At 43.7% G+C, this 27,109-nt stretch overlaps 1 protein-coding gene across 17 annotated transcripts in view; it reads right to left on the minus strand.

The window, feature by feature from the left end:
• The window catches only part of RBFOX2 (RNA binding fox-1 homolog 2), a 165,107-nt gene that overhangs the window by 40,295 nt on the left and 97,703 nt on the right, over positions 1-27,109 (minus strand). For all 17 annotated transcript variants that reach the window (XR_010999387.1, XR_010999388.1, XR_010999386.1 and 14 more), the window contains 2 exons: positions 14,033-14,257; positions 3,758-3,904 (listed from right to left, as the gene is read on the minus strand). Coding sequence is in view for 12 of the 17 variants with exons in the window: in XM_068191119.1 (XP_068047220.1) it covers positions 3,758-3,904; positions 14,033-14,257 (372 nt within the window). In the remaining 5 variants the exon portion in view is untranslated. The remainder of the gene's footprint in view (positions 1-3,757; positions 3,905-14,032; positions 14,258-27,109) is intronic.

Genomic DNA, 27,109 nt, shown 5'->3' on the forward strand with positions numbered 1-27,109 from the left:
GTACCTTCCTGGGCAGTTATCTTGCCAATTGTTTAAACTCCAAGAAACAGACTATTCTAAAGATCCTTACAGTGCTGCCTGATGCCATAGTCTGTTTGCACAAAGCAAATATAGACAAATAACAATCACCGGTACCTAGGCAACGGTGGGATTTCAGGTCAGCTATTAACTCTTCTTTACCTGAAAGAACAAGGTCAGCTATTGATTTATTCCACAGTGGATGCAGAACTGTGTGCATAAGAAAACTACCAACTCCTAGAAGCTTTCTGGAAGTCTTTTCATTGGCCTCATGAAATGTAATGTAAATATTACCTGTTTCAAACAGACCATATTATTTGCCTCCCTCTATAATGCATATATATAAGGAAATGTTTGGTCTATTCCTGAGGATATCTCAAACACCTGTTAGAAACACATTATGGCTGAGAGATGGTCAGAACCCAAATAATTTGAATTTGTTAAGAAATTCTTACATTTGCAGCTCTGCCAAATGGTGCAGGCTTAGAAAGCATTATGTAATATGTATTTAATCACACATGGGACAACATGTCTCAAGTCCACCTCTACTCAAGTCTGGACAAAAGCATTAGATATTTTCTGTGCCCCAGGACTGGGCTGACCTCTCGCATGCTGTTCCATCCTTGAGGGGACTTCTTTACTCCCTCCCTACCATCACATTTATTTCTTCCTCCACGGCTTTACTGTCTACCCAATTTCTCTCTTTGTACAGTAGCTTGGGAAAATCACTCCAGGCAAGGATTTTGAATCTCTCAGACATGACGTTGAGGAGATGTGACCTGACACACAGAAGGGAGAGGGAGAAGATGGGGGTTACAGGCTAGTCACAGCTGAAGACTCACACAACCATGAGTCCCCTTTCGGAGTAAGGGTAGGTTTCAGTGAGTCACCCAAAGGAAAGCATCCTGATCCTGAAAAAGAAATAGGCGCAAGCAGGATTCAGAGAGCATACTCTCCTGCTCGAGGCTATGAGCATGCCGAGAGAAGCAGCACTGAAAGAAAAAGGAAGATGTGCGAGAATCATTCATTATTTCCTTGGCAAAGTAGCAAAGCTCTCTATTACAGAAAAATGGCACATGGGGTATTGTATGTCCCAGAAGATGAACACTCTGCTGGCAGGTATAACTCTCAGCAACCACAGGGCCAGGTGAACTACCTAAAGGTTTTACAAGGAATATATCATTTACCCAGTTAAAATCACATCAATGTGCTGGAACTTGAGATCATGTTTAGAGAAAAAATAAACACCAGAGGAACACCAGAAACCAATTAATACAGCATTATTCCCCATCCCTCCTATGCACAAAAAGGGCACCATGCAGGCCCAAAAAAGGACAAGAAATCTTAAAGCAAGTAGTTAGGGTGCATTTTCTACAAGTCACTTCTTAGGACAGCAGTTCATTTAAACTGCCTGGGTGTCCTAAGCTGCAAAGCATAGGCAAGAACCACCAGAACAGGTATGTCCTTGTCATTTCCATCTCATCCATGTCTCCTACACCAGGAGCACATGGCAGAAAAGCATCTAGGTGAACAAGTGTGAAAAGGGCTCGTTTCAATTAAGCACCAGTCCCAGGAGAAGAGACAGCAATGGGGAACACTTAATGTAAGTGACACAGCTCCCAGGAGAGGGGAGCAGCCGTAGCACAGAGCAGGACGTGATAAATACAGATTGTAGCAGGTGGTCCAAGAACTGGCTGTGATTTCAGCAACCATTTGTCCAAACCGGATGGAACTGCCTACTGCGCAGCCTTGCAACAGCAAAAAGCAGGCTAGAAAAACCACAAAGCAGAGCAGAAGATTCAGCAATCACAGATTGCCGGGAGATGAGTTTAATTCTGAAAACATTCCCACAGGCATCACGAGTATAAGAATAATCAAAGGTATGAACAACATGGAAGAAAATCCAAGGCCTCTTGCAACAGAACCACAGATCCATGGTTTTGGCTGGGAACTGACTCCAGAGGTCATTTAGTGCATCCCCTGCTCACAGCAGGTATAATAAGATCTTTTTGGCTGGGTTGTGTCCAGTCAAGTCAGATACCTTCAAGGATGGAGGTTCTACACCCACCTAGGCAACGTGTTCCACTATTTCAGCATCCTCACAAAAACCCTAAAATTTTCCCGGTATCTAATTGATAAATCAAAGGCAGAGAGGCCCTGCAAAGAGACCTAGACAAATTATAGGGCTGGGCAATCACCAACCATATGAAATTTAACAAGGACAAGTGCCAGATTCTGCACCTGGGATGGGGCAACCTTGGATGTACTGACAGATTGGAGAATGAGACGCTGGACAACAGTGCTGCAGAAAGGGAGTGGAGAGCACGGTTGATGGAAAGTTGAGTATGATGAAAGGCCTGAAATTCACTCTTGTTGAGTACATTAACATTTCCCTCAGCCCATTTCTTCAGCCTGGCCAAGTCCCCCTGAATAGCAGTCATGTCTTTCTGCATTCTGACCACTGTTTTGTTCCTTTTGTACTGTCCAAGCTACAGACAGATAAGCCAAATTCTTCTCTCATTTACAGCATTGAAGTCCATGAATTAGACACATTTACAATACTGCAACACTACTCTGCATGCAAGCATGTGCCTTTGTGCATGCATGTACACCCACACAGATGGCTCAGGAGATGCAACAATTGAAACAGAAACACTGCAGAATTTGGAGGAGCAGCTGCTACAAGTGAGGACCAAGGTATACACTTCAAGCCTAAGGTGACAAGAGCTTTGGGCTTTCCTGACTTTGATTCTTTGTACTGCACCTTAAAAAGGCAGTAGCTGTTAACTTCATAAATAATAATAAATATTTCTGAAGACTTTAAAAGATGCCATCAACCAAGGATCATATTATAATTATATCAACAAGTCAAATATTCCCTGATGATAATATGACATATAAATAACTTCACCTGAAGGTTAGGTCATGTGACATCTAGCTTGTTTATCCATGTTCACATGGAATGAGTCACCATGTGTACTCACATAAACAAATTCTTCCTCAGAGAGCTTGTAAATCAAGAATCATGAATAGCCTCCAAGGATTAGGGAAGACAAACTATGTGGTCAAAAGAAATGGAAGGTCTATCATACACAATGTAAAATACCATCTGACTTGCACTAGCTTTTCCACATGCATTTGCTGCTTGGCAAATTGTCTGCAGCCATCTTTCATCAAAGAAATGGATCACGAGGAAAGAAATAATTCAACATGTTTCTAATGCAACTGAAAAACAGTGCTTTGTAAGTCAGTGTTTAATCCTGGCCTTTACTCAGAAATAAGGTGAGGTTTCATTTTGTTTTGTTCTTTTCCCCAAACCAAATGTTAGATTACACTGAACATTGCTGCTCAGAGAATTGTGGGTTGCCCCGAGCAGTGATGTATGCCCCATCCCTGGAGGTGTCCATAGCTAGGCTGGATTGAGCTCTAAGCACACCTAGTGAAAGATGTACCAGTCCATGGCAGGGGGTCTTGAACTGGATGATCTTTAAGGTCCCTTCCAACCCAAACCAGTTTATGATTCTATGAACATCTTAAAAGGAAGAACACCATTACAGTTCTCATGTGTATTGACCAGCTAAGTTAAACACTACCAATTGTCCTAATCCTGCAAATATATTACAGTGTGCTGACTAAACTAAGGGGGAAGGGCTTTTCATTCACACAAATACACAGTACCAGGTGTCCCACCTGTGGAGAAGGAGAATCTGCCAGGCCTGAAGAGGTGCTCATGACTTACCCCAAACATCTGCCGAAGGTCAGGATCTCGAAAGCGGAAGGGAATGTTAGACACATGAAGTCGTTTTGGAGTGGATTTGCTCTCAGTATTCTCACTGCTCTGTGTCTGTGATTGCTGTCCATCTGTCTGTGCCCCTCCTTCTGTCTGCTGAAATCAGAAAAGACAAAAGTGTGCGCATGAGCAGAAATCATACAAGCTTCTTTCACGTGTCTTGTCTACCTCTACTTAGGTATTAGCACTGCACTTGCAATGGAGCTATTTAGCACCTGACAATTATTTTGATAAACCCAGTAGCACTTAACAATCGATCTGTTGTTCTTCCCCTCCCTTTCCATGAGTAAACACTAATGAGATCTCAGCCTCCCTCCCCTCCTATCACCTCCCAGCTTAGTAGATTTGTCTTTGGTTTTCTTAAATTGCTTCTCTCTATTAGCCCATTCTTCCTCACTTCAGCTACCACCATACGAAAGCTCTAATGAAGAGACGGATCTTTCATATCCTGGAACTGGGAGGTAGTACTGCCACTCTAATCTCATGTGGCAGGATGTTCATGCAATCATCAAAATCCCACAGCTGAAGTGGCAGCTCTTCACTGGGCCAATACCAGAAGTGCATCCCGAGGCAAAATGGCATCTGCTCTTTCAAGCTCCCTTCAGAGAAACGTTACCCTAAAAGAAGATCTATAATTAAATGGTAAAATCCATATAGGAACAGCTTACGGATGTCTCTGATTAACTTTTTGCATACATTTAAGTGAGCCCAGGAACAGGAAACAGTCATCACCACTGCAAGACTTATAAAAACTCCAAGTGCTGCTTTTTGCTACCAATTCCACAGCTAAGAAAGGCAATTGTTCCACTGTTCTCAAGTGCTGACTGGCATAGCAAAGAGAGGTCAAGGGGTACGCCAGGGGTATTTGTTCATAGAAAAAGTACAAGAAGCAAGCAGAGGAATAAAGGAGACCTGTGTGCTAGGTGAGAGTCTTAATGCCTACACAGAGACAACTGGCAGGAGAAAAGTAAGGAATAGAACCTGAGCCGCTTGTGTGAGCTTAGACTGAAAAGTGCTAAAATTTGAGCACCAAATATATAAGGCACGGCCCCTTTGCAAAATGGCTTGATGAGAAAATAGCATTTTTTGCACTTTAGTCAGAAAGATGACCTCAAAACCTCAGAGCCACAGAACAAAGCAGACTACAATTTGGTCGGTTTTATTGCTCTTGTCCCTTTCCAACTGCATTCATTGACAGGGCAAGGTATTCAAAGAGCACCCACCCACTCACTCAGTCTCCTGCTGCTTGCCTCAGACTCCTAGGAGTCAAGCTTTGACAACCCATGCGATGCACTTTTAAGTGTCATTTCAACTCTTTAGATGCCAACCTGACTTCCTCCTTAACCCATCAAGTAAAAAGAAGTCCTACAATAAGGCAAGGACTGTAATTGCTAAGTCAGTCTTTTTAAGGCACTTTCAAGAAAACATGTGGGTCTTAAAGATGTAAGAGTAGAGGTCAGGTTTTTGCTGGTTTGGGTCCTTTTTTCCTCCTGTTTTAAATATGCAAATTGTGTAACAAAGATGAAAGAAATCTGAGGGGAGTTGCCCACACCAATTCCCCAACCACAGATTGGACTTGCTAGGCTGCTCTGCACATCATTCAATATACAACGCTTCACAAACATTTGGAAACATCTCTTCACAGACAAACTCAATTGGCAACACTAAGAAGTATCTTCTGCCCAGAAATACCACTTAAAGATATGACCTTGAACTTGCATATTGATTACAAAGCAAGTGTATATACAAAGACAAGAGCAAGCAAACAGTAAGCACTGGGGTCTTGCCATGCTGAGCAGAGCAGTGGCAGCTTTCCATTTCATTTCAGTAGAGCTGTGCATGCAGCACAAAACATGTTTGATCTGGTTAACATAAATTATCTGTGATAGGAAGAATGACAATACTGCCCTGACAAGTATGTCTGCTTCCCATAGCTGTGCAAGTCTCAGGAGAAGCCTTGTAGAATGAAGCATTTTTATTTGTCTAAGACTCATTCATCCCCCAAACATCAAATTTTTGAGAAAAACTTCAGAAACTTCCTTTTGATCTTATCCAAAAGCTGTCCCCCGCATGTTTGACCTCTTCTCCTTCCCTCACCTCTATGACAAAAAGGCTCTCCAAACTTAGAGAGAGTACACCCTAGGGGAAGAATCAATGCAGCTGGCTTGCAATTAAATCACACCATGCTACTTAGTGGTTTTATTTTTATGCCTCCATCAGAGTCCTCTGCTCCTCAGGGCAAATCAGTCCAAGGAGGACAAAACACAGGAGTAGCTTATCTATTACCACTGCATACAACACCTGCAAGTGCGTACTCCAAAGTAACTCCCAAATATCACCAATATTCTTGCTAAAAGGGATAGCTACATTACAATATAGGTTGCACAGGACTGGATCTGCTGTTTCCACAGGGGAGGAAGCCAGAATGTTGACTGCACTCCTCTCCTATCCATTTGCTCCCAGGCAGAGGGCAGAACTCCTTTCTTACCAAGGGTGTAATGTATCATGTACAGTGGCCTGCTCAAAAGCACTCACAGCTGTTCCTGCATATGGCAGAGAGCTGCTGCCACACAGGAGTCATTTTGCAGCACGTGAGATGCGTACAGTGAGACAAATGCTTCAAAGAGAATAAATGATAGAAGGAAAAAGGAATCTTGGTCCACTCTTACTTTTTTAACTGCACTGCGAGACTCCAAATGCTTTTCATGCTTTCACATAGCCTTATTTTTCAGTAGTCATATAAAATTAAATATCATCCTCTCTATGCTGTAGCTCATTTCTATCATCCATGGCCCTAAGGTAAGATCTGAACTTTCCACCACTGTAACATTAGCTCAATACATTTGTCCACTGCCACACATTCAGCTACAACATAAATGAAAAAAACAGTCTCTTCAGATTTTTTTTCCTTTTACAGTCATTCCTTGGCTTAATTCATTAGGAAGGAGATGAAAGCAAGGGCCTGGAGCCTGTTCTCAGGCACCACATAACAGAGCCTGGCAGAGTGCTACCCTGACCAAACCAGATGATGAAAGCCCTCATTTCACCAAGTGCTCACTCCCCACCTTGACTCCTTCCCCACAAGGCATTCAAGCTCCTTCTGGCCTTGTGTCAGCACTTCCCAGTGAAGAAAGAGACCTCTCCCTTCTCTAGAGAGTCAGCTCAGAAGGGCACTAATACACATTCCCTAGGTCTCAATGCCTCTCATCAGGCAATACAGGCATGCTGCAGCAAAGGTCTCACATTTAGGAACAGTATTGGATTCACTGCACCTCCCCAGCACAGCCTTAGTAACATGCACTGATGCAGGTGATAATGCCATTCATGCCTGCACATGAACGCTTTGAGCTCTGCTCAAGGTCACTGAGAAGTACATCAGAGCTCAGGACAGCAAAGCATATGCTTCAGTTTTAACTCCTTACTGCCTCTGCCCCCAGGTCAGCTCCTCCCTTACACCTGCCAGCAGCAAGGAAACACTAAACAAGAAGAGGCAGCTGCAAGAGAAGCACGGATTATACTCGTGCACATACACATGTAAAAGGGGAGGAGGACACCTGGCAACATGAGGGTGTGCAAAAAGGTTTGGGGGCAGCTCTCCAACTGCCTTCCCACCTCTCAATTGGTCTCCTCTATCCTAATGCAGGTGATGAACAACCAACTGCTGAGGATTTCCGCTCAGTAGCAGGGAGGAAGGGGCTCCAGCACCACCTGAGCTCCAAGCAGATCTCAATCTGAATAGCTAGAGAGAGGGATGCCCTCCCAGTGAGCCAGACAAGCACTGGTGTAACACACCAACACAGAGATTATTAATACCCAGCACATTCTGTTTCCATCTACCACTTGCTTCTAGAACTGGAACTGCTTCAGATCCAAGTTCCAGACAAACAAAATACAACCCCCCATTCTCTCCCCCAGGAAGCAGGCAGTCCAAAATGTTGTGAATCATACTGAGGAGGTTAAGAGCCATAAAACATTGCAAAGAAAATATTTACAAAATACAAACTGTAACTAATAACTATATTTAAAAGGGGATTTGGGTGGGTTACAAAATCTAGGAGACAGATTGTGCTCACTCCACTGCTCCTCGATCACTCTTAGATCCAAAAAAAGCCAAAACCAAATACCCAACCTTGTTTGGATCAAGAGCTTGAAGAACTATGGAGACAAGGACCAAAAGCTACAACTGAAAGAAGGCAATCTTCCCACCACAAAGCAGAGCACAGATAATGTGGAAAAATTTCTACAACTTCTAATGAAGAACTTGTATCAAAACAACCAGTTACCCACCAATGAACAGATACCTACCGAGGAGGTTTCATGGAAAAACAAGTGAAGAATTAGGCCCTAGACACAAAATCCATCTCCTCTCCCCACCACACTCTACTAAAGTAGGTTTGAGGTCCCACACATCCAACAGCAAATGGCATGGGAACTTCAGCTGCTTAAACACTTGTTCAGCAGACAGAAGACCTTAAGGCTAATTATCATTTCTCAACAGCAGTAAATCTAATTTTACATTCATATCCATGTACTTGTTTTTTCAGAGATGCTAGCAGTGTTATATTAAAAAAAAATTGGGGGCTACTTACTCGCACAATTAACTATTATCCAAAATATTCTGTATGCTAAAAAAAAACAGAACAAAAAATTCTAAGAACATACCAATTAGCTTCTATAATGCTTCTTTTACTATTTTCCATACAGTCAGGTGAATTTAAGGTATATTTTTTCGGATATATATTTTTTGTTAGTTACCTATTTTCAGACATTATGAAGCTTAAGTCATTTTATTCACTGTCCTCATTAAAGACATACCTCACAGAACACAAACCTAACATGGCAAAGCACATAGGGAGCTTTGCTATCTGTGCTGCACAATACCTCTGATGTGTCCAGTAACATTTTCAACTCAAAGATGGGTATTTCTAACAGTATTCTTTAGTGCTTTTTTCTTTTTCTTTTCCCTCTCAATGAAGTAATGAAATGGAGCCCCCTGAAAGGCCTGCTCTGCTGTTTAGATTGTCAAACCTTTTGTGAGCAGTTCCAGCCCATTCCTCACAAAATAGGGATGCCCTGACAAGGTGAAGTAGACAGCAAGATTTCCCAAGCTAGTGGTTACCCTTGGACTGCTCCATTGACAGTAGCAGAACAACTGCCACACAGTGACAGACTTAAGATCCATCCAGCCCATTATGTTCTTTCTAACAGCAGCCAAATATGTGGCATCTGTGGAAGGATGCAAGAACAAGGCAAATGCTCACTGACTTTTCTCCAGCAAACTAAGCCAGCTGATGTCTCAACTTGCAAAGCATCCCGTGGACAAGAGCTGCAATGTTAATTTCTTCATTATATGGAAATAATAAGTAGTAAACCCTGCTCTTTTTTTCATACATGGCACCCAGTTATTTCCCACCTGCATCCTAGTAAGTGAAAATGGGAAAGCTCCATATTTTAGTTGCCTTACCATCCAATCTTCTATGTACTTGCCATATACCTTTATTCCTGACAGCTCTTTCTGTAAGTGAAGATTTTATTTCTTCGCATAAAAACCTGCTACATCCCTTTCATCATCACTTTTATCCTTCCCTGTACTTCTGCTAGATCTGCTAAAACCTTCGAGAGATACGCAGAATTATCACAGCTATATACTCTAACGTAATGATATTTGTTGATTTATTTCCCATTTCTCATTTTTAAATCTGCCTCACTAGACACAAGTCTGCAAGTGCTGACAATCTGCCTCATATTCAAAGCAAACTCTTGATGTAAATGTCAGGGTTTGCAACCTCAAGACAGCAGTTTCTAAGCTGAGTTGGCCAAACAATCAGCAGCAAACTACTTATTTGAAGCTAGTTCTTCCTCATGTCTACCTGCTCAGCAGTATCAGAAAATAACTGATGATATTCATTAAACTGATTCTTCACCTGAAATACCTCACATGAGCAATTGTTTTAATTACTAAAGGGATGAAAAGTAATTACAGAGGAAAATTCTGCAAATTCAGTCTAGACAAGAAATACCCAAGGGGAAGTCATCATTATAACATCGTTCATGTGTTGCAGAAGTCAGTTGAGGAATCCTTGGTGTTGTTGGCTCTCTTCTTTCTAAGCCCTTGCTAGATGTACGAGGCACAGCCAGATGACCAAGCACCTTCCCCCTATCTTGCTCCTGAACATGACACATATGGGCCCCCCACCGCAAATGTGTCTTCTTTGGGAATATGAAAGTCAATATCCCTTTATGGTATAGCGGATGAGTTAAATACGTTTCAGTACAGCACATCAAGAAGCAGAGACACAATGCTCTGTAATTAAATAATGCTTTATACTGGTTCATGACAATGTAACACCGAGGCGACAGCACCTGCCATTTTAATGCAAAGTAATTTACATAAACTCATTCCTCTACTTCTATACCTCCAGCTGAATTCCATAATTTATACAGACATACAAATTCTTCCCTCTGACATTAACAAGAGAAACAAGTTGAATAATCAGCTTGCAGTAGTAAGTGCATTGCATTTACTATCAAGCAAGCTTTTTTAGTTCAGCAGATGATTAATCTTCCCTCTGCGGGTAGAGTACCAGGAGATGCAGAGAGCTGACAATTGCTCTCGGCTTCTGGCCATGCTCTCCACACGCTTACCTTGCAACAACAGCATTTGCTGGATCCCTCCAAGAGCTGCTTTAATTCATTAACCCAGCAAAAGAATTGGACAGCTTTCTGCCAGGTCAGTGAATTGAAGTGGCTCACATAAGGAATGCCAGAGACAGTAAATAGGAGTGGGAGTTTGCGCTTGGAGCCAGACCTCTCTGACAGCAGTGAATCTCTTAGATCAGCTCAGCTGCCAGAGGTACTGCAGCCTAATTAGCATCTCCCCTTGCAGCTAACTGTGCGGGGTGTTTCCATTAGGGATAAGAGCACTAAGGTAAATGAAGAAGGGGGAAGGGGAAAGAAACCAGGCAGCCCAACACCATAAGCGAAATGCTGAGCATCAACTGTTTAAGAGAAGGGCTGCAACAGGCAGACCAAGTAGTCCAAATAAGGTCCTGTACCTCAGCCTATTTTTAATTCAGGTCTTTCAGCTGTGCTTTGGGACAGTATCAAGAGAAAGGACAGATGCTTGGGCATGAAGACCGAGAGGTCTTCCTGCCACATGCCTGGCAAGAAACAAAGCCCACAGATGAGACTTGATCCTAAAATAGAGATTCCAAAACATGAAGCTGTTTGTATTACACCAACTACTGTGCCAATTTTGTTTCCATGCCCCAATCCTGAGACTCTGAATGCTTTCCACTACATTCAGACCTCCATAATCAAGCTCATAGTCAGCTCATGACACCAACCAGTCATTCCCCTTTGTTCAGCGTTTTAGACTACATTGTAAGGCATGGACTTCGATTCTCAAGGTTTATTTTATATAAGTTCACTGCTGATCTTTGACCTCAGGCTCCCAGACCACTGTCTTTTCACTCAGACACTACCACTAATCTCAAATCATTCTAGCTAACTAGCCAAGTTTCTATGAAAAGGTGCTCCCACCCTGTGTCTTAAGGACCTTGTTACAGACCACATTACATTGCCGTGTAACATCCTACCACCGAGATCAAGCCCTCTTTCTATTAGCGACCTCTAAGCTACCCCCATGTTCTTTGTTACTTTTGCAGTTATCCTAAAGGCTATCAGCCTGAAAAACAGGAAAGGTCCCTATCTGACCACACCTTTTGCTATCTCTCTTTGTCCTGCCAACACGACCAATCACAGGCTTTGCTCTTAAAAGCAAGCAGGGAACTTATCTGTTGGGCTGAAGGAATTTCTGAATCATCCCATGGGGGCACAGGCTTCAAGTCAGCAGCTAAAAAATCCACTGGCTGTTGAGTCTGGGGTATCACCTTCACACACGTGACAGCAGCTGTGCTTATCAGTCACAATAATGGGAGGGAAGGCTCATACCTCACCTGTGATGGTTTTTCGCTCTATTAAAGTTAGCACTGTTGTTTGAGCAAGATGGTAAAATGGTTAAAGGAGAAGATGCCTTAAAGCATAACAGTCTAGTCCACATGGACTGAACATGTGTGTCCAATACATAATAATAGCCAAGGCATGGGATGGACAAAATGTTTAACATTAGCTGCAGATGTTAGGATAAACATGATGAACCTGTTCTGCTGTATTTTAACAGCATTCTTTAACTTGAGTAACTACTGAGCCTTCTTGCTTCCCCTAGGTCCTACATCATTAATCAGTGTACTGAGGAGAAGAGAAGTTACAAGGAATTACATCCTAAGGCAGCCCACAGAATCAAAATAACCTCATAGAGGAGTCCTAGACAGAAAGATAAAGAGACTTGGAAGATCCAAGTGGATGTGAAAGTCTGGCGTGTGAAAAGCCCCCGGTTGAAGCAATTTACCCCTGCTCCCACAGGTTTCTTCATGTGCCACCATCTGGGATGCTCTGGGTTTGATCAGTCCCATCCCAGGCATAGCAGCCACAGCAACACCCTTGTGTGTGCTCTTAGCCTTTCCCAGCCAGCTATGGCCACAAGCCTGACTCTGCATGCTCAGCTTGCACGTCTTTAACCACATCAAACGGTCACTCCAGACGTGCACACCTGTTTCCAACAGCCAGTACAAGTACTATGTGTTATTCAGCCTGTTTCTTGGATAACCCCCTGCCAGTCAGGCTCCTTCCACAGACTCCTGGCAACACCACTGCCTGCCAGCAGTCTCCCAGCAACACTCCCTCCTACACAGATGGGCTCCGAGTCCCTCCTCACAGGCTAGCCACAGGCTGTGGGCTCCTTGGAGCCAGCATTAGTTGATGAAACACAGAGCTTGGCCCTGCAGAGCCACAGAGATGGCTCCTAATATGGAAGAGAAGAAGGAAGGCTGGCAAGAGCTTACATCCAAGGTCACGCCTAACATCATTTCCATTAAAAAGAAATGCTCTTAAGTGCTGGACAAGGATGGGAGCAGAAAAAACACATGGGGAAAGCCACTGCCCTGTTTTTTATTCCCTGTTTCCAGCTTCCTCATCCAACTGGCAGTGCCTGAGGTAGTTGTTTGCTGGAGATGGGCAACCCAAATCTTGTGTTGGAATGGTATTGGACAATCTGGTCCTAAAATGATGACTTGCATTTCTGCACACTGCATCAGCTCTTAGTTTTATTTCCTGTGTGGTCTTTCCTTATCTACTTTTTTTTGCCACGCAAGGCACCCTAAGTTCCTTTTGCACACAACCCATGTGCCTTACAGAGTGTGTACTTTTTCTTTTTCAAGATGCCGAAGTTGTGGCATTCCCAGGAAGAAATCCAAGGTATCTTATCAAAGTCATGACCAATGGCGCCAACCATACAGCCACTGCCCACTGCAGAAGGAGCAGAAGCACACATCAGGAACCATGAGCATTTGAGCTGGCACCATCAGTTCCTCCAACTGTTGGCACTGAATTCATTCAGTACTTACCAGAGGAAAAAAATAATCTCTACAACCCAAACACCAACTACAAGTAAAACTGAAAGCATTAACAGATTAAATCCGCCCCTGAGCGCCAAAGGCTCTCACCATAAGGCTCTTTATTAGGAAGTTAAGTCTTAACAAGTGGCTTAAGGGGTGGATAAAGCTTTTCCTGGGATAATCTGCCAGCATGTTGCCCAGTGCCAGTTCCAAGCCATGGAAAGAAGAAAGAAAATATATAAGGTGATGAAAATCTTGGCAAATGGATGACCAGTAACTGAGAGCTCATCTCCTGTCCTTGCTCCCTGAAGCTCCCTGCTGTCTTCAGAAAGTCAAAGAAAAGTAATTTTCTACTCTGTTAGCTTCCTGAAAACAAAACCACATTGGGATTACACCTAAGATGCATGTGCTTACCCTAATTCTTTGTACTGTCAACCCTCCAGAATTTGCCTCCATCATATCTATTTGAACCATTCGCCAATTAACACAAAGTAATTAACACTTTTGTAAGAGACAGTCTTTGGACAACGCCACCATGGTAAAATCATCATGATTTCAAGTACTATTGCTCTCTGCAGGCACCAATTTACAAGGGAAATATGCAAAAGGGGAAACCTAGTAATGGAAGGTCAGAAGCCACATTTTGTTTATAATTCTCTCCTTTCATGTCTACCGCTGGTTTGCTGCACACTTGAGAAACAGCAATCTAATCAGTGGCTGCTTTTCCCCAAGGCATTGTGCTGTTCTGGCTGGCACCCTGTGCACTTACTGCAAGAGATCCGTTCTGCGTGCTGGCCGTGTTCGTGCTCTGCTCTCCATGCGGCTGCGTGCTTCCGTAGAGTGTCAGATTGTGCTCGCTGGTCTGGCCTGCATAGTCCTGAGTGTGTGGCACCCCATACTCTGTGGGAATCCCATTCTGTGGGGGTGGCGGAAATGGGATTGTGGTGAATGGCTGCACCATTGCATCAGGAGTTGCTGATGGCTCCTGGTTACCCTTAAGAAAGGAAAAAGGAGAAATCAGCTTTATACTGCAGAAGATAGATCAAAACATCAGCCTGAGAAACAACAAACGTTCATGTGAATATCCCACCCACCGTCACCATAGTATTCCACAGTCTTCTATTATCTCTCCTATCAAAAAGCACATGCCCTGCTCCTCTGAGCCATGACAATGTTTTCTTAATCTTTTCAGGGCAATTTTCTTGCTACTGGGTGGCTTATAGTGAACAAATTACAGGGTTTGCAGATTGCATACCCCTGTGATCTCACACAAAGCTTTACACACAGTAAGGTATTATTTCAGAAGAGGGAAGAGGCACTCACACATTGGAGCAGAGAAGGAAACACAGAAGAACAGGGTTTCTCAACATCCCTAAAAATACCATAACTGGGTCCATCTCCTCCAGCCTGACCCTCATCGCTCACAAGCAATCCCACAAGCAAGCACATCATATGGTTCAGAGCACACCTCTCTGTTAACGTTACAGTGATAAAAAGTACAGTTTTTAAAATCCATCTGTGCAGAAGTCCCCTCCTTTGCCCTGACAGCACTGTGCACACAGCACAGGTATCTGTTGCTGGAATATCCCATTTGCTTCTTGCTGGCCATGCAGGAGACACCCAAGAGCTGTAGGGAAACAAGCTAAGATCACAAACCAGCCGCACAATCACTCTTTCCCAATCCTGAGGATCTCTACAATCACACAAGGCATTAATTACCCACTCCTGCCTGAGCTTAGGGTATCCCACAGAGACCTCTTGCATAGTAGACTTCTTAGAAGCTTTTAGTGCTGTCTTAGATGTAGCTAACACCAATCAGATGACTCAGAAACAAAGAATTGACCATGCAAAAGATATCCCCAGAAGACAATAAAACTGCTACCCCACCATGTCAGAAAACCACAAGAAGGAAGCAAAAAAGCATGCAGCCCTACAGCCTCTGCAGGGATCTCACCAAGGGGGGAGCTGCATTCAGCCACCCGGGGTGAAGGAGAACAGCCTTGACATTGAAGCCCAATCCTGGGAAGCCCAGGCTGCTGCACCGCTCCTACTGCTTTCGCCGCCGCAGCAGAAAAAAAATCCACAGAAAAGATTTATGATAGGAGGGCTGTTTGATTTATGTGCATGTCAACAGACTAATCCTGATTTTAAATTTTGGCTGCTGTTCCAGCCCTGGGTCCTCCCCCACAAAGCCTGGAGGTGCTCGAGGCTATTCTGACACCAGCATGCTTAAATCAATGGAGTAAAAGCAAAACAGACCTTATCCCGTGGATAGGAAAGGCAGAGTGGGAACTACCAAGCAGCCTTTCAGCAGAGAGCATGCAGGGGCTGACGGACCTCCAAAGAAGCTGGACAAACCTTTCAGTCCCTTTATCAGCCTACCTGCAGCTTTCCCTTCCGGGCGGAGGAAACAATGATAAACGCAGTGCACCTCCAGCCAGCACCAGGTCATTCAGACACTGGCTGAATCCCAAATTTGCTCTGACATTAGTCTATCTGGTCTGCCTCCCCTGGGGGCCACGTGGCCACGTGCTCCTGCAGCTGGGGAGAAGGAGAGGGAAGGGCATTCAATACCACTTAGCAGAGCCGAGCTGCAGCCTTGGCCCATGCTGAGGAACGGACGGTTTCAAGTCCAGCCTTGCTGCCTGCAGGAACACAAACTCCGCAGCCTTATCTGAGAAAGAAGAATTCAGGCGAGCATGCCAGCCATGGCCAGTGCTCAGCTCCTTGCACGCACTCCCCCAAGCAGTTGCAGCCCTGCGTCGCGTGCTCGCAGCTCTGCAGAGGTTTTTTCATGCACCAAGCACATTTTCTGAAAGCAGGACAGGATTTTTGTTTCCCCCTCAAAAAAGGAGGGCAGCTCCAGCAGCCCTCCAGTTCTGCTCATTCCTTTGCTATTCTCAGCTTCAAAGCAAGCCACTTCTGACTTGATCATCAAGATCTGCAGAGCAAGTTCTAAAGCAGGAGGCAGGACGGGCAGAACGATGGCCATCCCACTGCAAACCAGGTATCAGGAATCCTACTGCTCATCTGCTCAGGCCGTTTATCCCCTGACATGACAGCTCCATTCTGTCCAGGTACTGTCTCCTTTCCAAGCTCTTCTGTTTACAGTATTTCATTGTATTTGATGGTCTGCGTTCTTCCATACAGCCCACATTGTCTGCCCCCCTTTCTTACGTTTCCAATAGGAGCTAAATAGGAAACTGACTTTTTCTTTTCAAAGAAAAATTTTTCCACAGGAAAAATGGAGGAGCAGAAACTATTTCCAGTCTTCTCAGAACAAGCTAGATTTCCAAACCAGCAGCATCCCAGGTCAGAGGAAGAGAATGCTGATTAGCCCCAAACAGAACCTATTCTGCCATCCTGTCAGCAGTGCAGGCCTGCTCCCCGAAGGACATAGTCCAGCATTCTGTACAACCTCACTCTTAGACTGTTTAAAATGCCAGCCCAGGAATCTGACATAATCTTATTTTCAATGTTTTTACCCCTCAGTTAATACTGTTCCTTCCAGTTGAAATGCATTTCAACCTTTTAAGTATTTTCTCTCCTTTCCTCAATTACCTATCTACAAATGTTTGAAGGATGAAAAATGCTTACTCTCTCCTCTGTTGCTTGTGGCATTTTGATAATACATATTTATTTTGAGTTTAATCACATCTCTCAAGCCAAAATAGCCTGGCAACTTTATTTATTTATTACTTCTCTCTGACCTTCCTAAGGCTTTTCAAAGAAGGATTTCTGGTGCAGAATAAAATGTTTTGTCACTCCCCCACTCCTCAAATCACACTAACATGCAAAAATCATATCTTTTATTACAAATGCATCCTTCATTTAATGTCTCAGGTTATCTGGAGATCTATCATTATTATATTTGTCCAGGTTTCATCATCCCATGGAGTATCTGTATCTCAAATTATTTTTCTCTTGATATGATTATGGACATATTTCCTGTCTGATTTTTTTTTTTGTAATTTTAATTTCCTTTGATGCTTTAGAATTACTTTTTTCCCTGTTTCCACTAGCGTAAACAGAAAAGGACTCCTGATGAGATCTCTGCAGGTTTCACAGCATACTGATATCCTCCAAACCCAGAGGAGATTCTACCTCTTCTGTTATTCTACCAGATTTCAACATTTACACAACACTTCATATTTTCAAGAGCTAACACAGAACACACACAAATCCTGTTAATCTTCAAATACAGAACCTGAACACCTTCCTCTACTTCTAAACCACCACGTAAAATTCTGCTGGGGTGCTGCTTGTCACACTTCTCAGGGGGTATAAAGAGAATGGAGAAACCCTCACATTTCCAGGTAAAGGAAAGTATTTTGTCTCTCCAATCTTGACATACCTCACTGCATTGCCAGTCCCACCTGTTTGAGCTCATGAAGATGTCTTAAAAATTTACTCAAATGCAACAAGAAATCCATATAATCATGTCCAAGAGTAGTCACCAGCCCCAAACTTACACAAGGATGCCAGCACAGGACAAGGAAAATCTGGGTGCAGCTCCCCACAAAAACTACTACCATCCTAAACTTCTGTGATGGTGTCAAGTAAATTTTAATCCATGTTCAAGAGCAGACAGACACCTCTCTTGGCCACAATGCATCAGGCTGGCAGTCTCCAGGAGGTGAGTGTGAGGGACATTTGGTTGCAGGAATAATTTTGGCAGCTCCAGATTAACTGATTAGCTCTGCCAGTTTGTGCTGCCATGCACCAACCATGATAGCTGCCATCCCATGCCCAAACTGGGAAAGGCTGTTCAGTGCAAGTGAAACAGTGCAATTAACACACACTTCCTTAAAAAGAAAAAAAAAAAAAAAAAGAAAAAAAAAAGGCAACAAAAAAAACCACACTTCAGTATGATATATGCTGAACTATAGTTCAAAGAAAAGCAATAATTCCTGAGTTTTCTATTCCTACTGATGCTCTGTTTCCACAGAAATCATTCATTCACATCAGGTAGGAATTCAAAGCAGCTGCCCCCTTGCAAAATGTTGATATCTGATTCATGAGCACCCAAGCCCTCAGGGTACAAGAAGAATATGGTTACCCATCTGGACTCAGCTTTCAGGCCCCTATTCTCAGCCCTACAAAGGTCCAGTCACATCCTTGCAGGTGCCAGCTTTAAGTCAGGGGTTTGCCTACACAGATCAGTACAAACCCATCCCACACTTTGTTTAGAAAACAAATGAGCTCAAGAAGTGAAAAATCCCTAATGGGGACACATTTCTAAGAGCTTATGCAGCTTTAAGTTAATTAATGAACTTTGCAGCTCCAAGCTAAGCGGAGGAATGATGAGTAACCGATGAGTAACTGCACGTGGAGATACCTTGCGGAAGGGTGGGAGCTGGGGACAACAACTCAATAAGGAGCAACGTGGTTCAGCCAATGTGACACAGGATGAATTCTTTCAGCAGACAGCAGGTGGTGATCCAAGATCACGGCACTGGAGCGCCAAGAGCAAACACCAGAAATGCACACAAAGGCCTCCTGCTTCCATAAAACTGTCAAAGATCAGTCTGTTCTGTGAAGGACTGGTTTTGTTTTCCTCATTACAGATATGGGTGTAAGTAGAGGGATATGAAAGGAGCCTTATAGCAATGCAGCTCCAGATCTCTTCTATATTGCTATGCCATAATATGCATAGATAGTAAAGCCTAACCAGCCAAATAAAAATTATACTCCTGGTAAAGCTAAACTAGTAAAATTTCTGTATGGACGTGGCAAACTGCCACAAGGTAACTGGTCTGTGCTATCCATAACCCTACTGTGAGTCATCAGCACCACAGAAAGGTGCAGGGAAATGGTACAGCACATAAACATCAAACAATCTCTTAAAAATGCCTTTGAACTCTGCTAACCCCCAAATCACTGGGATGTGGCTATAAGTCTATTAGCAGAATGGGGTTTCTAATACGTATGTCTTCACTGAACTAATTTTATGAATCATTTTTAACCTGTTTGTGAAGACCAGAGTTCCAGGCTATGACTGTGTGCTCTCTGCACTAACCTAATCCCTTCTGTAAACAGCAAAAATGTTTGGAGCTGGGATCTGAAGAGCCTGTCAGGAACCTGGAGCTGCTGCCCACCCTCAGCTCTCTGTAAGAAAGGGATCTTTCTGAGTGAAGGGAATGTGGGGACCCTGCTGTCTCTCCTAGAACCCAGGTCACAGCTTCCTGTCAGGGATGCAAGCATCACACATGCAAAGCACTGCTCCCTGGCTGTACAAAGACAAGAGAGAAAGGGCTTACCATACAAGGCTGCTGCTTAGGAGCGTGAGAATAATTAATTAATTAATAATGGGCTGTGTCCCCCCCACTTCTCACAGATCAATGAAAGCTGCAGTAGCAGGATCTCCTTCCCAGTCCCTTCCAACACAGTCTCCCTTCCCAGTTCTCAGCTGCAGCTTCAGAGGGGCTGTGGCTGAAGCTGCCACCGACCCACCTCCAGCTGTGCGCTCCTACCCTCTCTCCCCTGCCAGCCTGCCCACCACTGAGCCCTTTCAGCACATATCCCAGGAAAAAAAATTACTCACTTTTTATTGCCAGGTTAGTTTTGTTCCCAGTTAAGAGCGCTGAAACAGCTTGGCAAGGAGCTGGAGGAGAAGCAGAGCCAGAAAGGACAGGGGGTGGAGAAGCTGGGGAGGGATGGGCCATGGGCACCAGCACTTGGATGAGCTCAGGCTGCCAGGGAGCTGCAGTCTCCAGCGTGCATTAACCCTCTTCACAGGCAATCCCACAATTTGCCTGCTGATAACAAATGTATCAACAAGCACTTTTGTCACTAATGGCAAAGGATACAAAGCAGTGGGAATGATGCTCCCCACACACACCAGGAGCTCCAGCATTATCCCTTGCCGAAAAAAACACAGGCCGGGGCATTCATTACACCAAAAATGGATTCCACCCTACACTGGTGGCTCTCACAGCACAAGGAACCTATGCCTTGGTTTTTAAAACCCTGCTTTTGCTCTTTAGGGCCATGAAGATACTCGAGCATGAGACAAAGTGATGTACAGAATGAAGTGATGGCTTTCCAACACCCCAGACACCCCAAAACAGTGACTTGGCTATGCCAACCCTGCAGGTGCCCACAAACATGATACAAGATCTCTATCCCAAAATACAGCAATAACACTTTCTCCATTGTGGCCATTTCATTACAGATTAGCTTCTGAATGGGAAGAGTGGGTAAAATGCCTACAGGAAAGAAATCTGGGGGTGAAAAGGATATATACAAAGGATATAACCATCTCATATCCTTCATCTTTGTACAAACCCGTTCCTGGGTTCAGAGGGGTATGTGACCCTAACCTGACACCCACTCTCCACACTACAAAGGCATTTCTGTAACTCCAGAGAGCAAGACTGACATGCCTGTGTGTCTGGGACACAGATTGATAAAATCAACACTCTTTCTTGGTGGGGTTGATCATAAAAGTACCTTGAAGAGCATCACAGTAATAAGGGGTTTTGTATTTCATCTGCACATCTGGAGCTTGATATCTTCATTTGATCTATGACATACTGTGGGTAATAGAAAAACATGCTGGATTTTGACTCTACTATCATGGGCACGAGAGCAATTCCTCCTGAATCCTCCCAAAGGCAAACTCTAAACCTAGGTAGCTCTGGAAACATCTGCCAGAATTTTATGGTAGTTTTGTTAAAATAAAGAGAAATTAAGTTCATGGATACACTTTTTAAAATTTAAATCTGATGTAATCACTCAGGAAATGCCTTTTCCACTGAGTTAAGTTAAGCCTCAATAAGCTAATCTTGCACCAGTGGAAAAAAAAATCTAACAAGAGATGCCTTCACTCACACTTGTACCTAGCTAACCATTTAAAGGCATGTCTCCTTCAACTTCCTGGTGCAAGCTTGCACAAGATTATCTAATCTTGCCCTTCCTAGATATGTAAAGCAAGGGAAGAACAAGTTATCTTCCAATACACACTCTATCATTCCAGGCCACCAAAAGTGTTCTGTAAAATAAAGCAGCTGGCCTTTTTTTAAAAAAATGTGTTTAAGAGCGTTATGGAAAAGAAGTTCAAGCCCCCCTTTTGTAGGAAAGGATAAAAGAAAATTATACTCTTATCTTACTGTTATACACAGGAAGCACTCACTCATCCCCATGCTATCATCACTTCCAGTAATGGCTAACTTTTGCTCTACCTCCATGCACAAACACAGGCTCTCATGCACACTTGGTAAGATGCCCTCAGGCAACCCGCAAAGAGGCTTTCTGTTGGATACAACCAAAACTTTAGAGTTACGCAACATTAATAAGGCCCAGGGCCACATCTACTTACCAGCCTGAAACATACATTTCAAATTTTTAAAAGCACTGATTTCTGCCTCTGAAATTTACATTATTCCCCACTAAAAAAAAAAAAAAAAAAAAAAAAAAAAAGGTTAAATGCTGCTGGCACAAAATCATCCCACCAAATGCTTTCAATCCATTCATGCTCTCTGGGGTTGATTAGAGAGAATTGTGCTTCAAGAGACATCAGGGTCCCAACATCTGCTTGCATTTCATATTAGGAATTCAACTACCTCTGAGAATTACTGGGGAGAAGGAGGTAAGGATGGAGAACAAAGGAAAAGAGTCACCAGGATGGATATATCCTCAGCAACAAGGCCAGCAATTAAGAGAAAAGCTCAGGCTCAATTTTTTAGTCCAGATTGGTCCTTTAGCACCTACCCTGGTTGTGTTCTTCCCAGCTCTGCAACTTTCCAAGTGACTATTTTCCACTCAACATTCATAGTCAAACATTCTTGAGGAAAGAAAAGATTTCCATAAGTTGACTAGCTTTCAACAAATCAGCATGAAAATAATGTCTCAAAATGCTACTAATCAAGTCCTCCATAAATCCAGCAGGCACCCAGAGTGGTACCAAGCATGTCCCACACAAGAGAGATTACTCCTCTGTCAGGCAAAGATGGCTAAGTTCCTTCTCTGGGACCAGAATTGAAATGAGTCACAGCTAAGGAACAGTGTGCTGCAGATGTGTCACGTATGTTTAATCCAAGCTAGCTGCCATCAGCTATTCAGCAGATTAGCAAACCAATCACACTCTCTGTTGCATGACTGTGGATCCTCTCTCAGGGAAGCAGCAGAAACCAGAGGCCAGTGGTGGGGAAGGAAGGGGTAACTGTGTTTCAGGAGAGGTCCAGGGTTGCAGCAGGATATCTGGGCACTATGTGAAACTTTTGATGGCACAGAGGACCTGCCTGTGCTGGTGTTCTGCCTTACTCCAGAGACAGCTAACCAATGGTTCCTGGTGCTCCTTAGAAAAAGAAGGACTACAGAACATGAAAATATAACAGGGAAGAAAATACCACCTGGTCTCGTGGTATCTCTTGACCAGGCTGGCACAGTAGTGTCACAGTTACCGTCTCCTCAGCTAATTCTGCCATCAGATTTTCACTTCAAACAGCTTTGTTTCAAGGGAGAGGGTAACTTGACAGCTGATGTATTTCAGAAAACCAGTATCTGCTTCTCCAACCCCAGTCAAGGACCTAGCTGGACAGATAAGCAATTTTTCATCATGTCTCTGCTCATGCAAATGGACTATTGCTCTGCATCTGCAGGTACATTAGCAAATCTCAGTGAGCGTGGAGAGTTACTCCTGCAACCTCAAGAACTCAGATGGATTTCCTGAATGTTTAAATCCTTGAGAAGCTCACTCAGCCCTTTAGAAAGATTTGTATCTACTTTAGTGACAAGGATTTCTCAAAGCCCTCGCTACGTGACACAGCTATCTGCAATAGACTCTTCCAGATCTCTCTATATTTCCAATGCTCTTCTAGGAAGGATTTTGAAGATCACTTTTGGTATCAGGCTTTCCTGTCCTTCTCTTCCCTGCTGTGAAGGCAACGAGCTGAAGTAGTGAGCTGTGCAAAGGGGCTGCTCTGAGCTGACCTGGCTCCTGGAGGAAGGACAAACCTCAAACCCCTGTCAGGCAGCTTCACTTACACTGGCCCCTTCAATCCCCCAGATTTCAGCAGACAGCAGGGAAGAAGTCTTCCCGCCTGCCTGCATTAACTCCAGCACCATACAGAAAAAAAGCAGCCCTGCCTCTGCCGACAGAGCAGGAGGAGGAAGAAAGGAGAAAGCACCAGGAAAGGGAGAACACATCTGGAATCAATTGGAGAGCGCTGAATGCCTTGGAAAGAACTGCAGAGTTGGCAGAAACCATAGCGAGGAGCCGCATGTTCGGACGTGACTCTGAAGCAAAGGTGGAGAACGAGACGTATGCAGCATATTTAAACACAAAACCAGAGCTCCTCTTGAGGCTCTGGGGTTTTTTTCATGCAAGCAGCTAAACGTCTCAGCCCTGTCATATTTTCACTGCCACTGGCCTATCATGGGTACGCTCAGAATTCAGTACAGAAGACAGGAGATGAGATGAGGCAAACGGGACCCATCTGTGACTCGAGTACCAGGACTCAGTCACGCAGCAACAACATTATATCAAGCTGCTCTCAGGGTGCAGGGCGGAGGAAGTCTGTGACTGACTTGGCACACATTTCAGAACAGAAATTTGACGGTTTAAAAACACAGATTTCTTCCCACAGTTACTTTCCATTCCAGCATTCTCCTATCTCTTGCTAGTCATTTGTTCCAAGAGTAGTTTTCCATTTTCAAAGAAGCCTCCACTGTGTGTCCTGGAAAGCAGAGGTTCTGGAAAGGAGCAGAGAGTCATAGAGAAGCAACTCACCAGTGCAGCAGCCTGGTACAGAGACTACAGCTTTCAGATATGTTACCAACCTGAGGGTGTGGGAAGCATTGCCACTTGGGTACGGGGCCTTGGCCAGACGAAAAATAAGATATATGCTTCATTATGCAAATTTTAAAAATGGAACTTAAAAATTCAAAAGGGAACATGAAAGAGCTACATAAATGACCCCAAGATTGGAAAAAGCCACATGGCTGCACACTGAAAACTTTGAAAAGCCCAATTTATTTGGCTTATAATAAAAAAAAGTGGTAACTGATTATTTTACTAAAGTATATTAATTGTGAGGAAAATAAACTAAATGCTAATAATATTTAATCTAATGAAAAAAAATCATCAAGAAAACCAATAGCCAAAAGCTGAGCCTGATTAACTCAGCTCTGGTAAAAGACACCATTTTATTTTATTTACTGATTTCTAAATGAAGTCATTAAGTCAGCTGGTGAGATAGACTAAGTCTTTTCCATCTTTTCCTATTTTTGTGGTGAAAACATTGTCACCCAAAACAGAGGTACCTGAGTGAGACATAATGGCCTACAATGCAGGTACAGCCAGAAGAGACAACCTAAAGTCAGATCTATAGTACAATATCCTGGAAAGCTAACAAGAACTGGTGGAAGTCAATGCACATAAATTAAAGCTGATTAAACTAAGCAGCATACACTTTTATAAGCATAATGACCTCACCTCATGGAAAGAAATAAGCTATTGAAAAGCACAGGTGCAGTTTCATGCACCACCTAATATGACAAACTACCAACAGACCTTGGAATCAGGGGCTGCTCTTCCCCTCCCCGGCTGTTGTGAGATCCAGTCACACCACAGCCATTGCCAGAAAATTAATCCAAACAATAGTCATCTGTTTGGTCATAAACTCAACTGTCTCGCTTTGGATCTGCTTAAGCACAGTGCCCAAAGTGGTGAGGAGGCTGAGCATATGGCCAGGGCCCAGAGACAGGGGGACTGTTCTTCTCACAGCAGCCCACAGTCATGCTATATTAAGCACAACTTTGAAATGCACCTGAAAGCCACTTCATCCCAGAACAAGAGGCTAGATGGACATTTAGCTTATGCTATTGCCACTACCTGATTCACTCAACTTCTAGAGCATCCCCACGTAAGCCAGCATAAAGCTGGTTCATACACAGTGAATTTACTGAGTATCTCAGGCAAGATTTTCCCATTGTTACAAAATCCTTTTAAAGCCTCTTTTCCCCAGGCCTTCCAGCTATTGTATGTTTACCACATTCCTGCCATAACAACGAACCGGTATAGACTTCTTCCCTACATAGGCCACCTGCACAGCTCATAGGTAAAGCTCCAGGTGAGTGGCACATCTGACCACCTTTCAAGTGCCTCTTCCTGGGCTGGGTATCACTAAAGCAGCTCCTGCAGCCCCCACACCCAGCAACACCATTGGAAACATGCTGCTCCCTTGCCACCATCACATCAATGCCCTGGGACATATAAAGCATGTGCTGGTTTAACAGTAGCAACATGCAAAATATTCACATTGAACTACTGCATATCGCTGGCAGTCCTACTTTTAAACTGCTCTACTTTGCTGAAGCTAAATCAATAAACCTTAAAAGCTAAATTGATATAAGAGCATCTCATGTCAGGGCATGTCTGTCAGCATCTGCAGTTCCCGTAATACGTGAGTTCCCAGTAAGTTAAGCCCTCCATAATTCTCAGCAGATCCCCACCTTCCACAGTCAAGTGCATTAAAGGTCCTTTTTTTCCCCTCTCCTCGCACACCTACAAAAAGACAAAAACACAGGCTATGCAAAACTTAGACCCCTAAACTCAAGCCAGTAGGTTTGCCCTTCTGTACATCCCCTTTCACACTCACAGTGTCAGGCTAAACAAAGCCCCTCACTCCAGGATACAGGCTTGGAAAAAAAAGCATTAGCATCTGGCAACCAAGAGCAGCACCCCAGCATACGGGCCTGAGAGCAAATACAAGTCTCTGGCACGAAGAGGAAACACTGGGACATATGCCTGAATGCTCCTGTCAATCTTTCAGTGGGGGAATGCCCGATTTTTTTTTTTAAATATATTTTTATCATATTACTGAAAGGAAATGCCAGGGACTGCTGTGGCCCCTGTCCCTTGAGGCTCCACTGCTGCCATCAGGCTGCACTGCCTTTGCAGCAATGAATATTTAAACAGGGCAATAAATATTTCAGAGCACATTCATCCCAATAAGAAGTCTACTACCATAGGAGAGATGAGACAACCACACAAGGCCGGAGCCGCTCCCTCTTCCGCCCCTCTGGCTCCCACACCGCCTGCCCTTCCTTGGCCCTACTTCCCTCCAGCCCTCAACAGGCACCTGACAGCCTCAAATATTCATGAGCACTGTTCCAGTTACTTTCCAAACAAGCAAAAACACCTGTGAAAAAAGTAACAAGGTGCTCTGCTTTCCACAGAGGTGCAGAACACAGCTAGATCATGCTTTGCTTTCACCTCTCCTGGGGTTTCTGCTTCTTGGATGCTCAGAACTCGGGAAGAATATAATTCGCCTGAAGACCCCACAGGGTCTTAAATCTCTAAATATTGCACTCTAAAAGAGAAAAAACCCTAAGATCACCAAACCCAAAGCTCAGCCATCACCTGGTCGAGAAACAGTATGTGACAATCTGTCTTTACTCCCCACAACTCCCTCCCTTAATTTCAGCAGTGCATTTATTCAGGCATTTCTCGGGTGTGAGCAGCTCCACTAGCCTCTCAGTGGGATACTAACAGATGTACACAGCTGGGAATTCACTGGCACAACTAAAATTAGCTAGAAATCAAGTTTAGGATGTAACAGAAAAACCCTTCATTTACTCAGCTATCGCCTGCTTGCCATTCATGTACTGGGGGCTATTTTGACTATGACAGTGATAAAAGCTTGGGGTTTGTAAGTAGGACCTTAGCTATGCTCTCACCTCTAAACTCCTTGATTTTTAAAGATAATTTCAGAGGGTAACTAATACTCTGCAGAAAATCAAAATCACATATAAAGACATTTATTCAGGATCAAATTTGTAGGGCCATGAAACCATGCAGCCAGACTCAAAAATTATCTTTTGCAGCAGCTTCCACTGCATA

The sequence above is a fragment of the Anomalospiza imberbis genome, chromosome 5 (assembly GCF_031753505.1).
Source record: "Anomalospiza imberbis isolate Cuckoo-Finch-1a 21T00152 chromosome 5, ASM3175350v1, whole genome shotgun sequence".
In the NCBI taxonomy this organism is placed as follows: Eukaryota; Metazoa; Chordata; class Aves; order Passeriformes; family Viduidae; genus Anomalospiza; species Anomalospiza imberbis.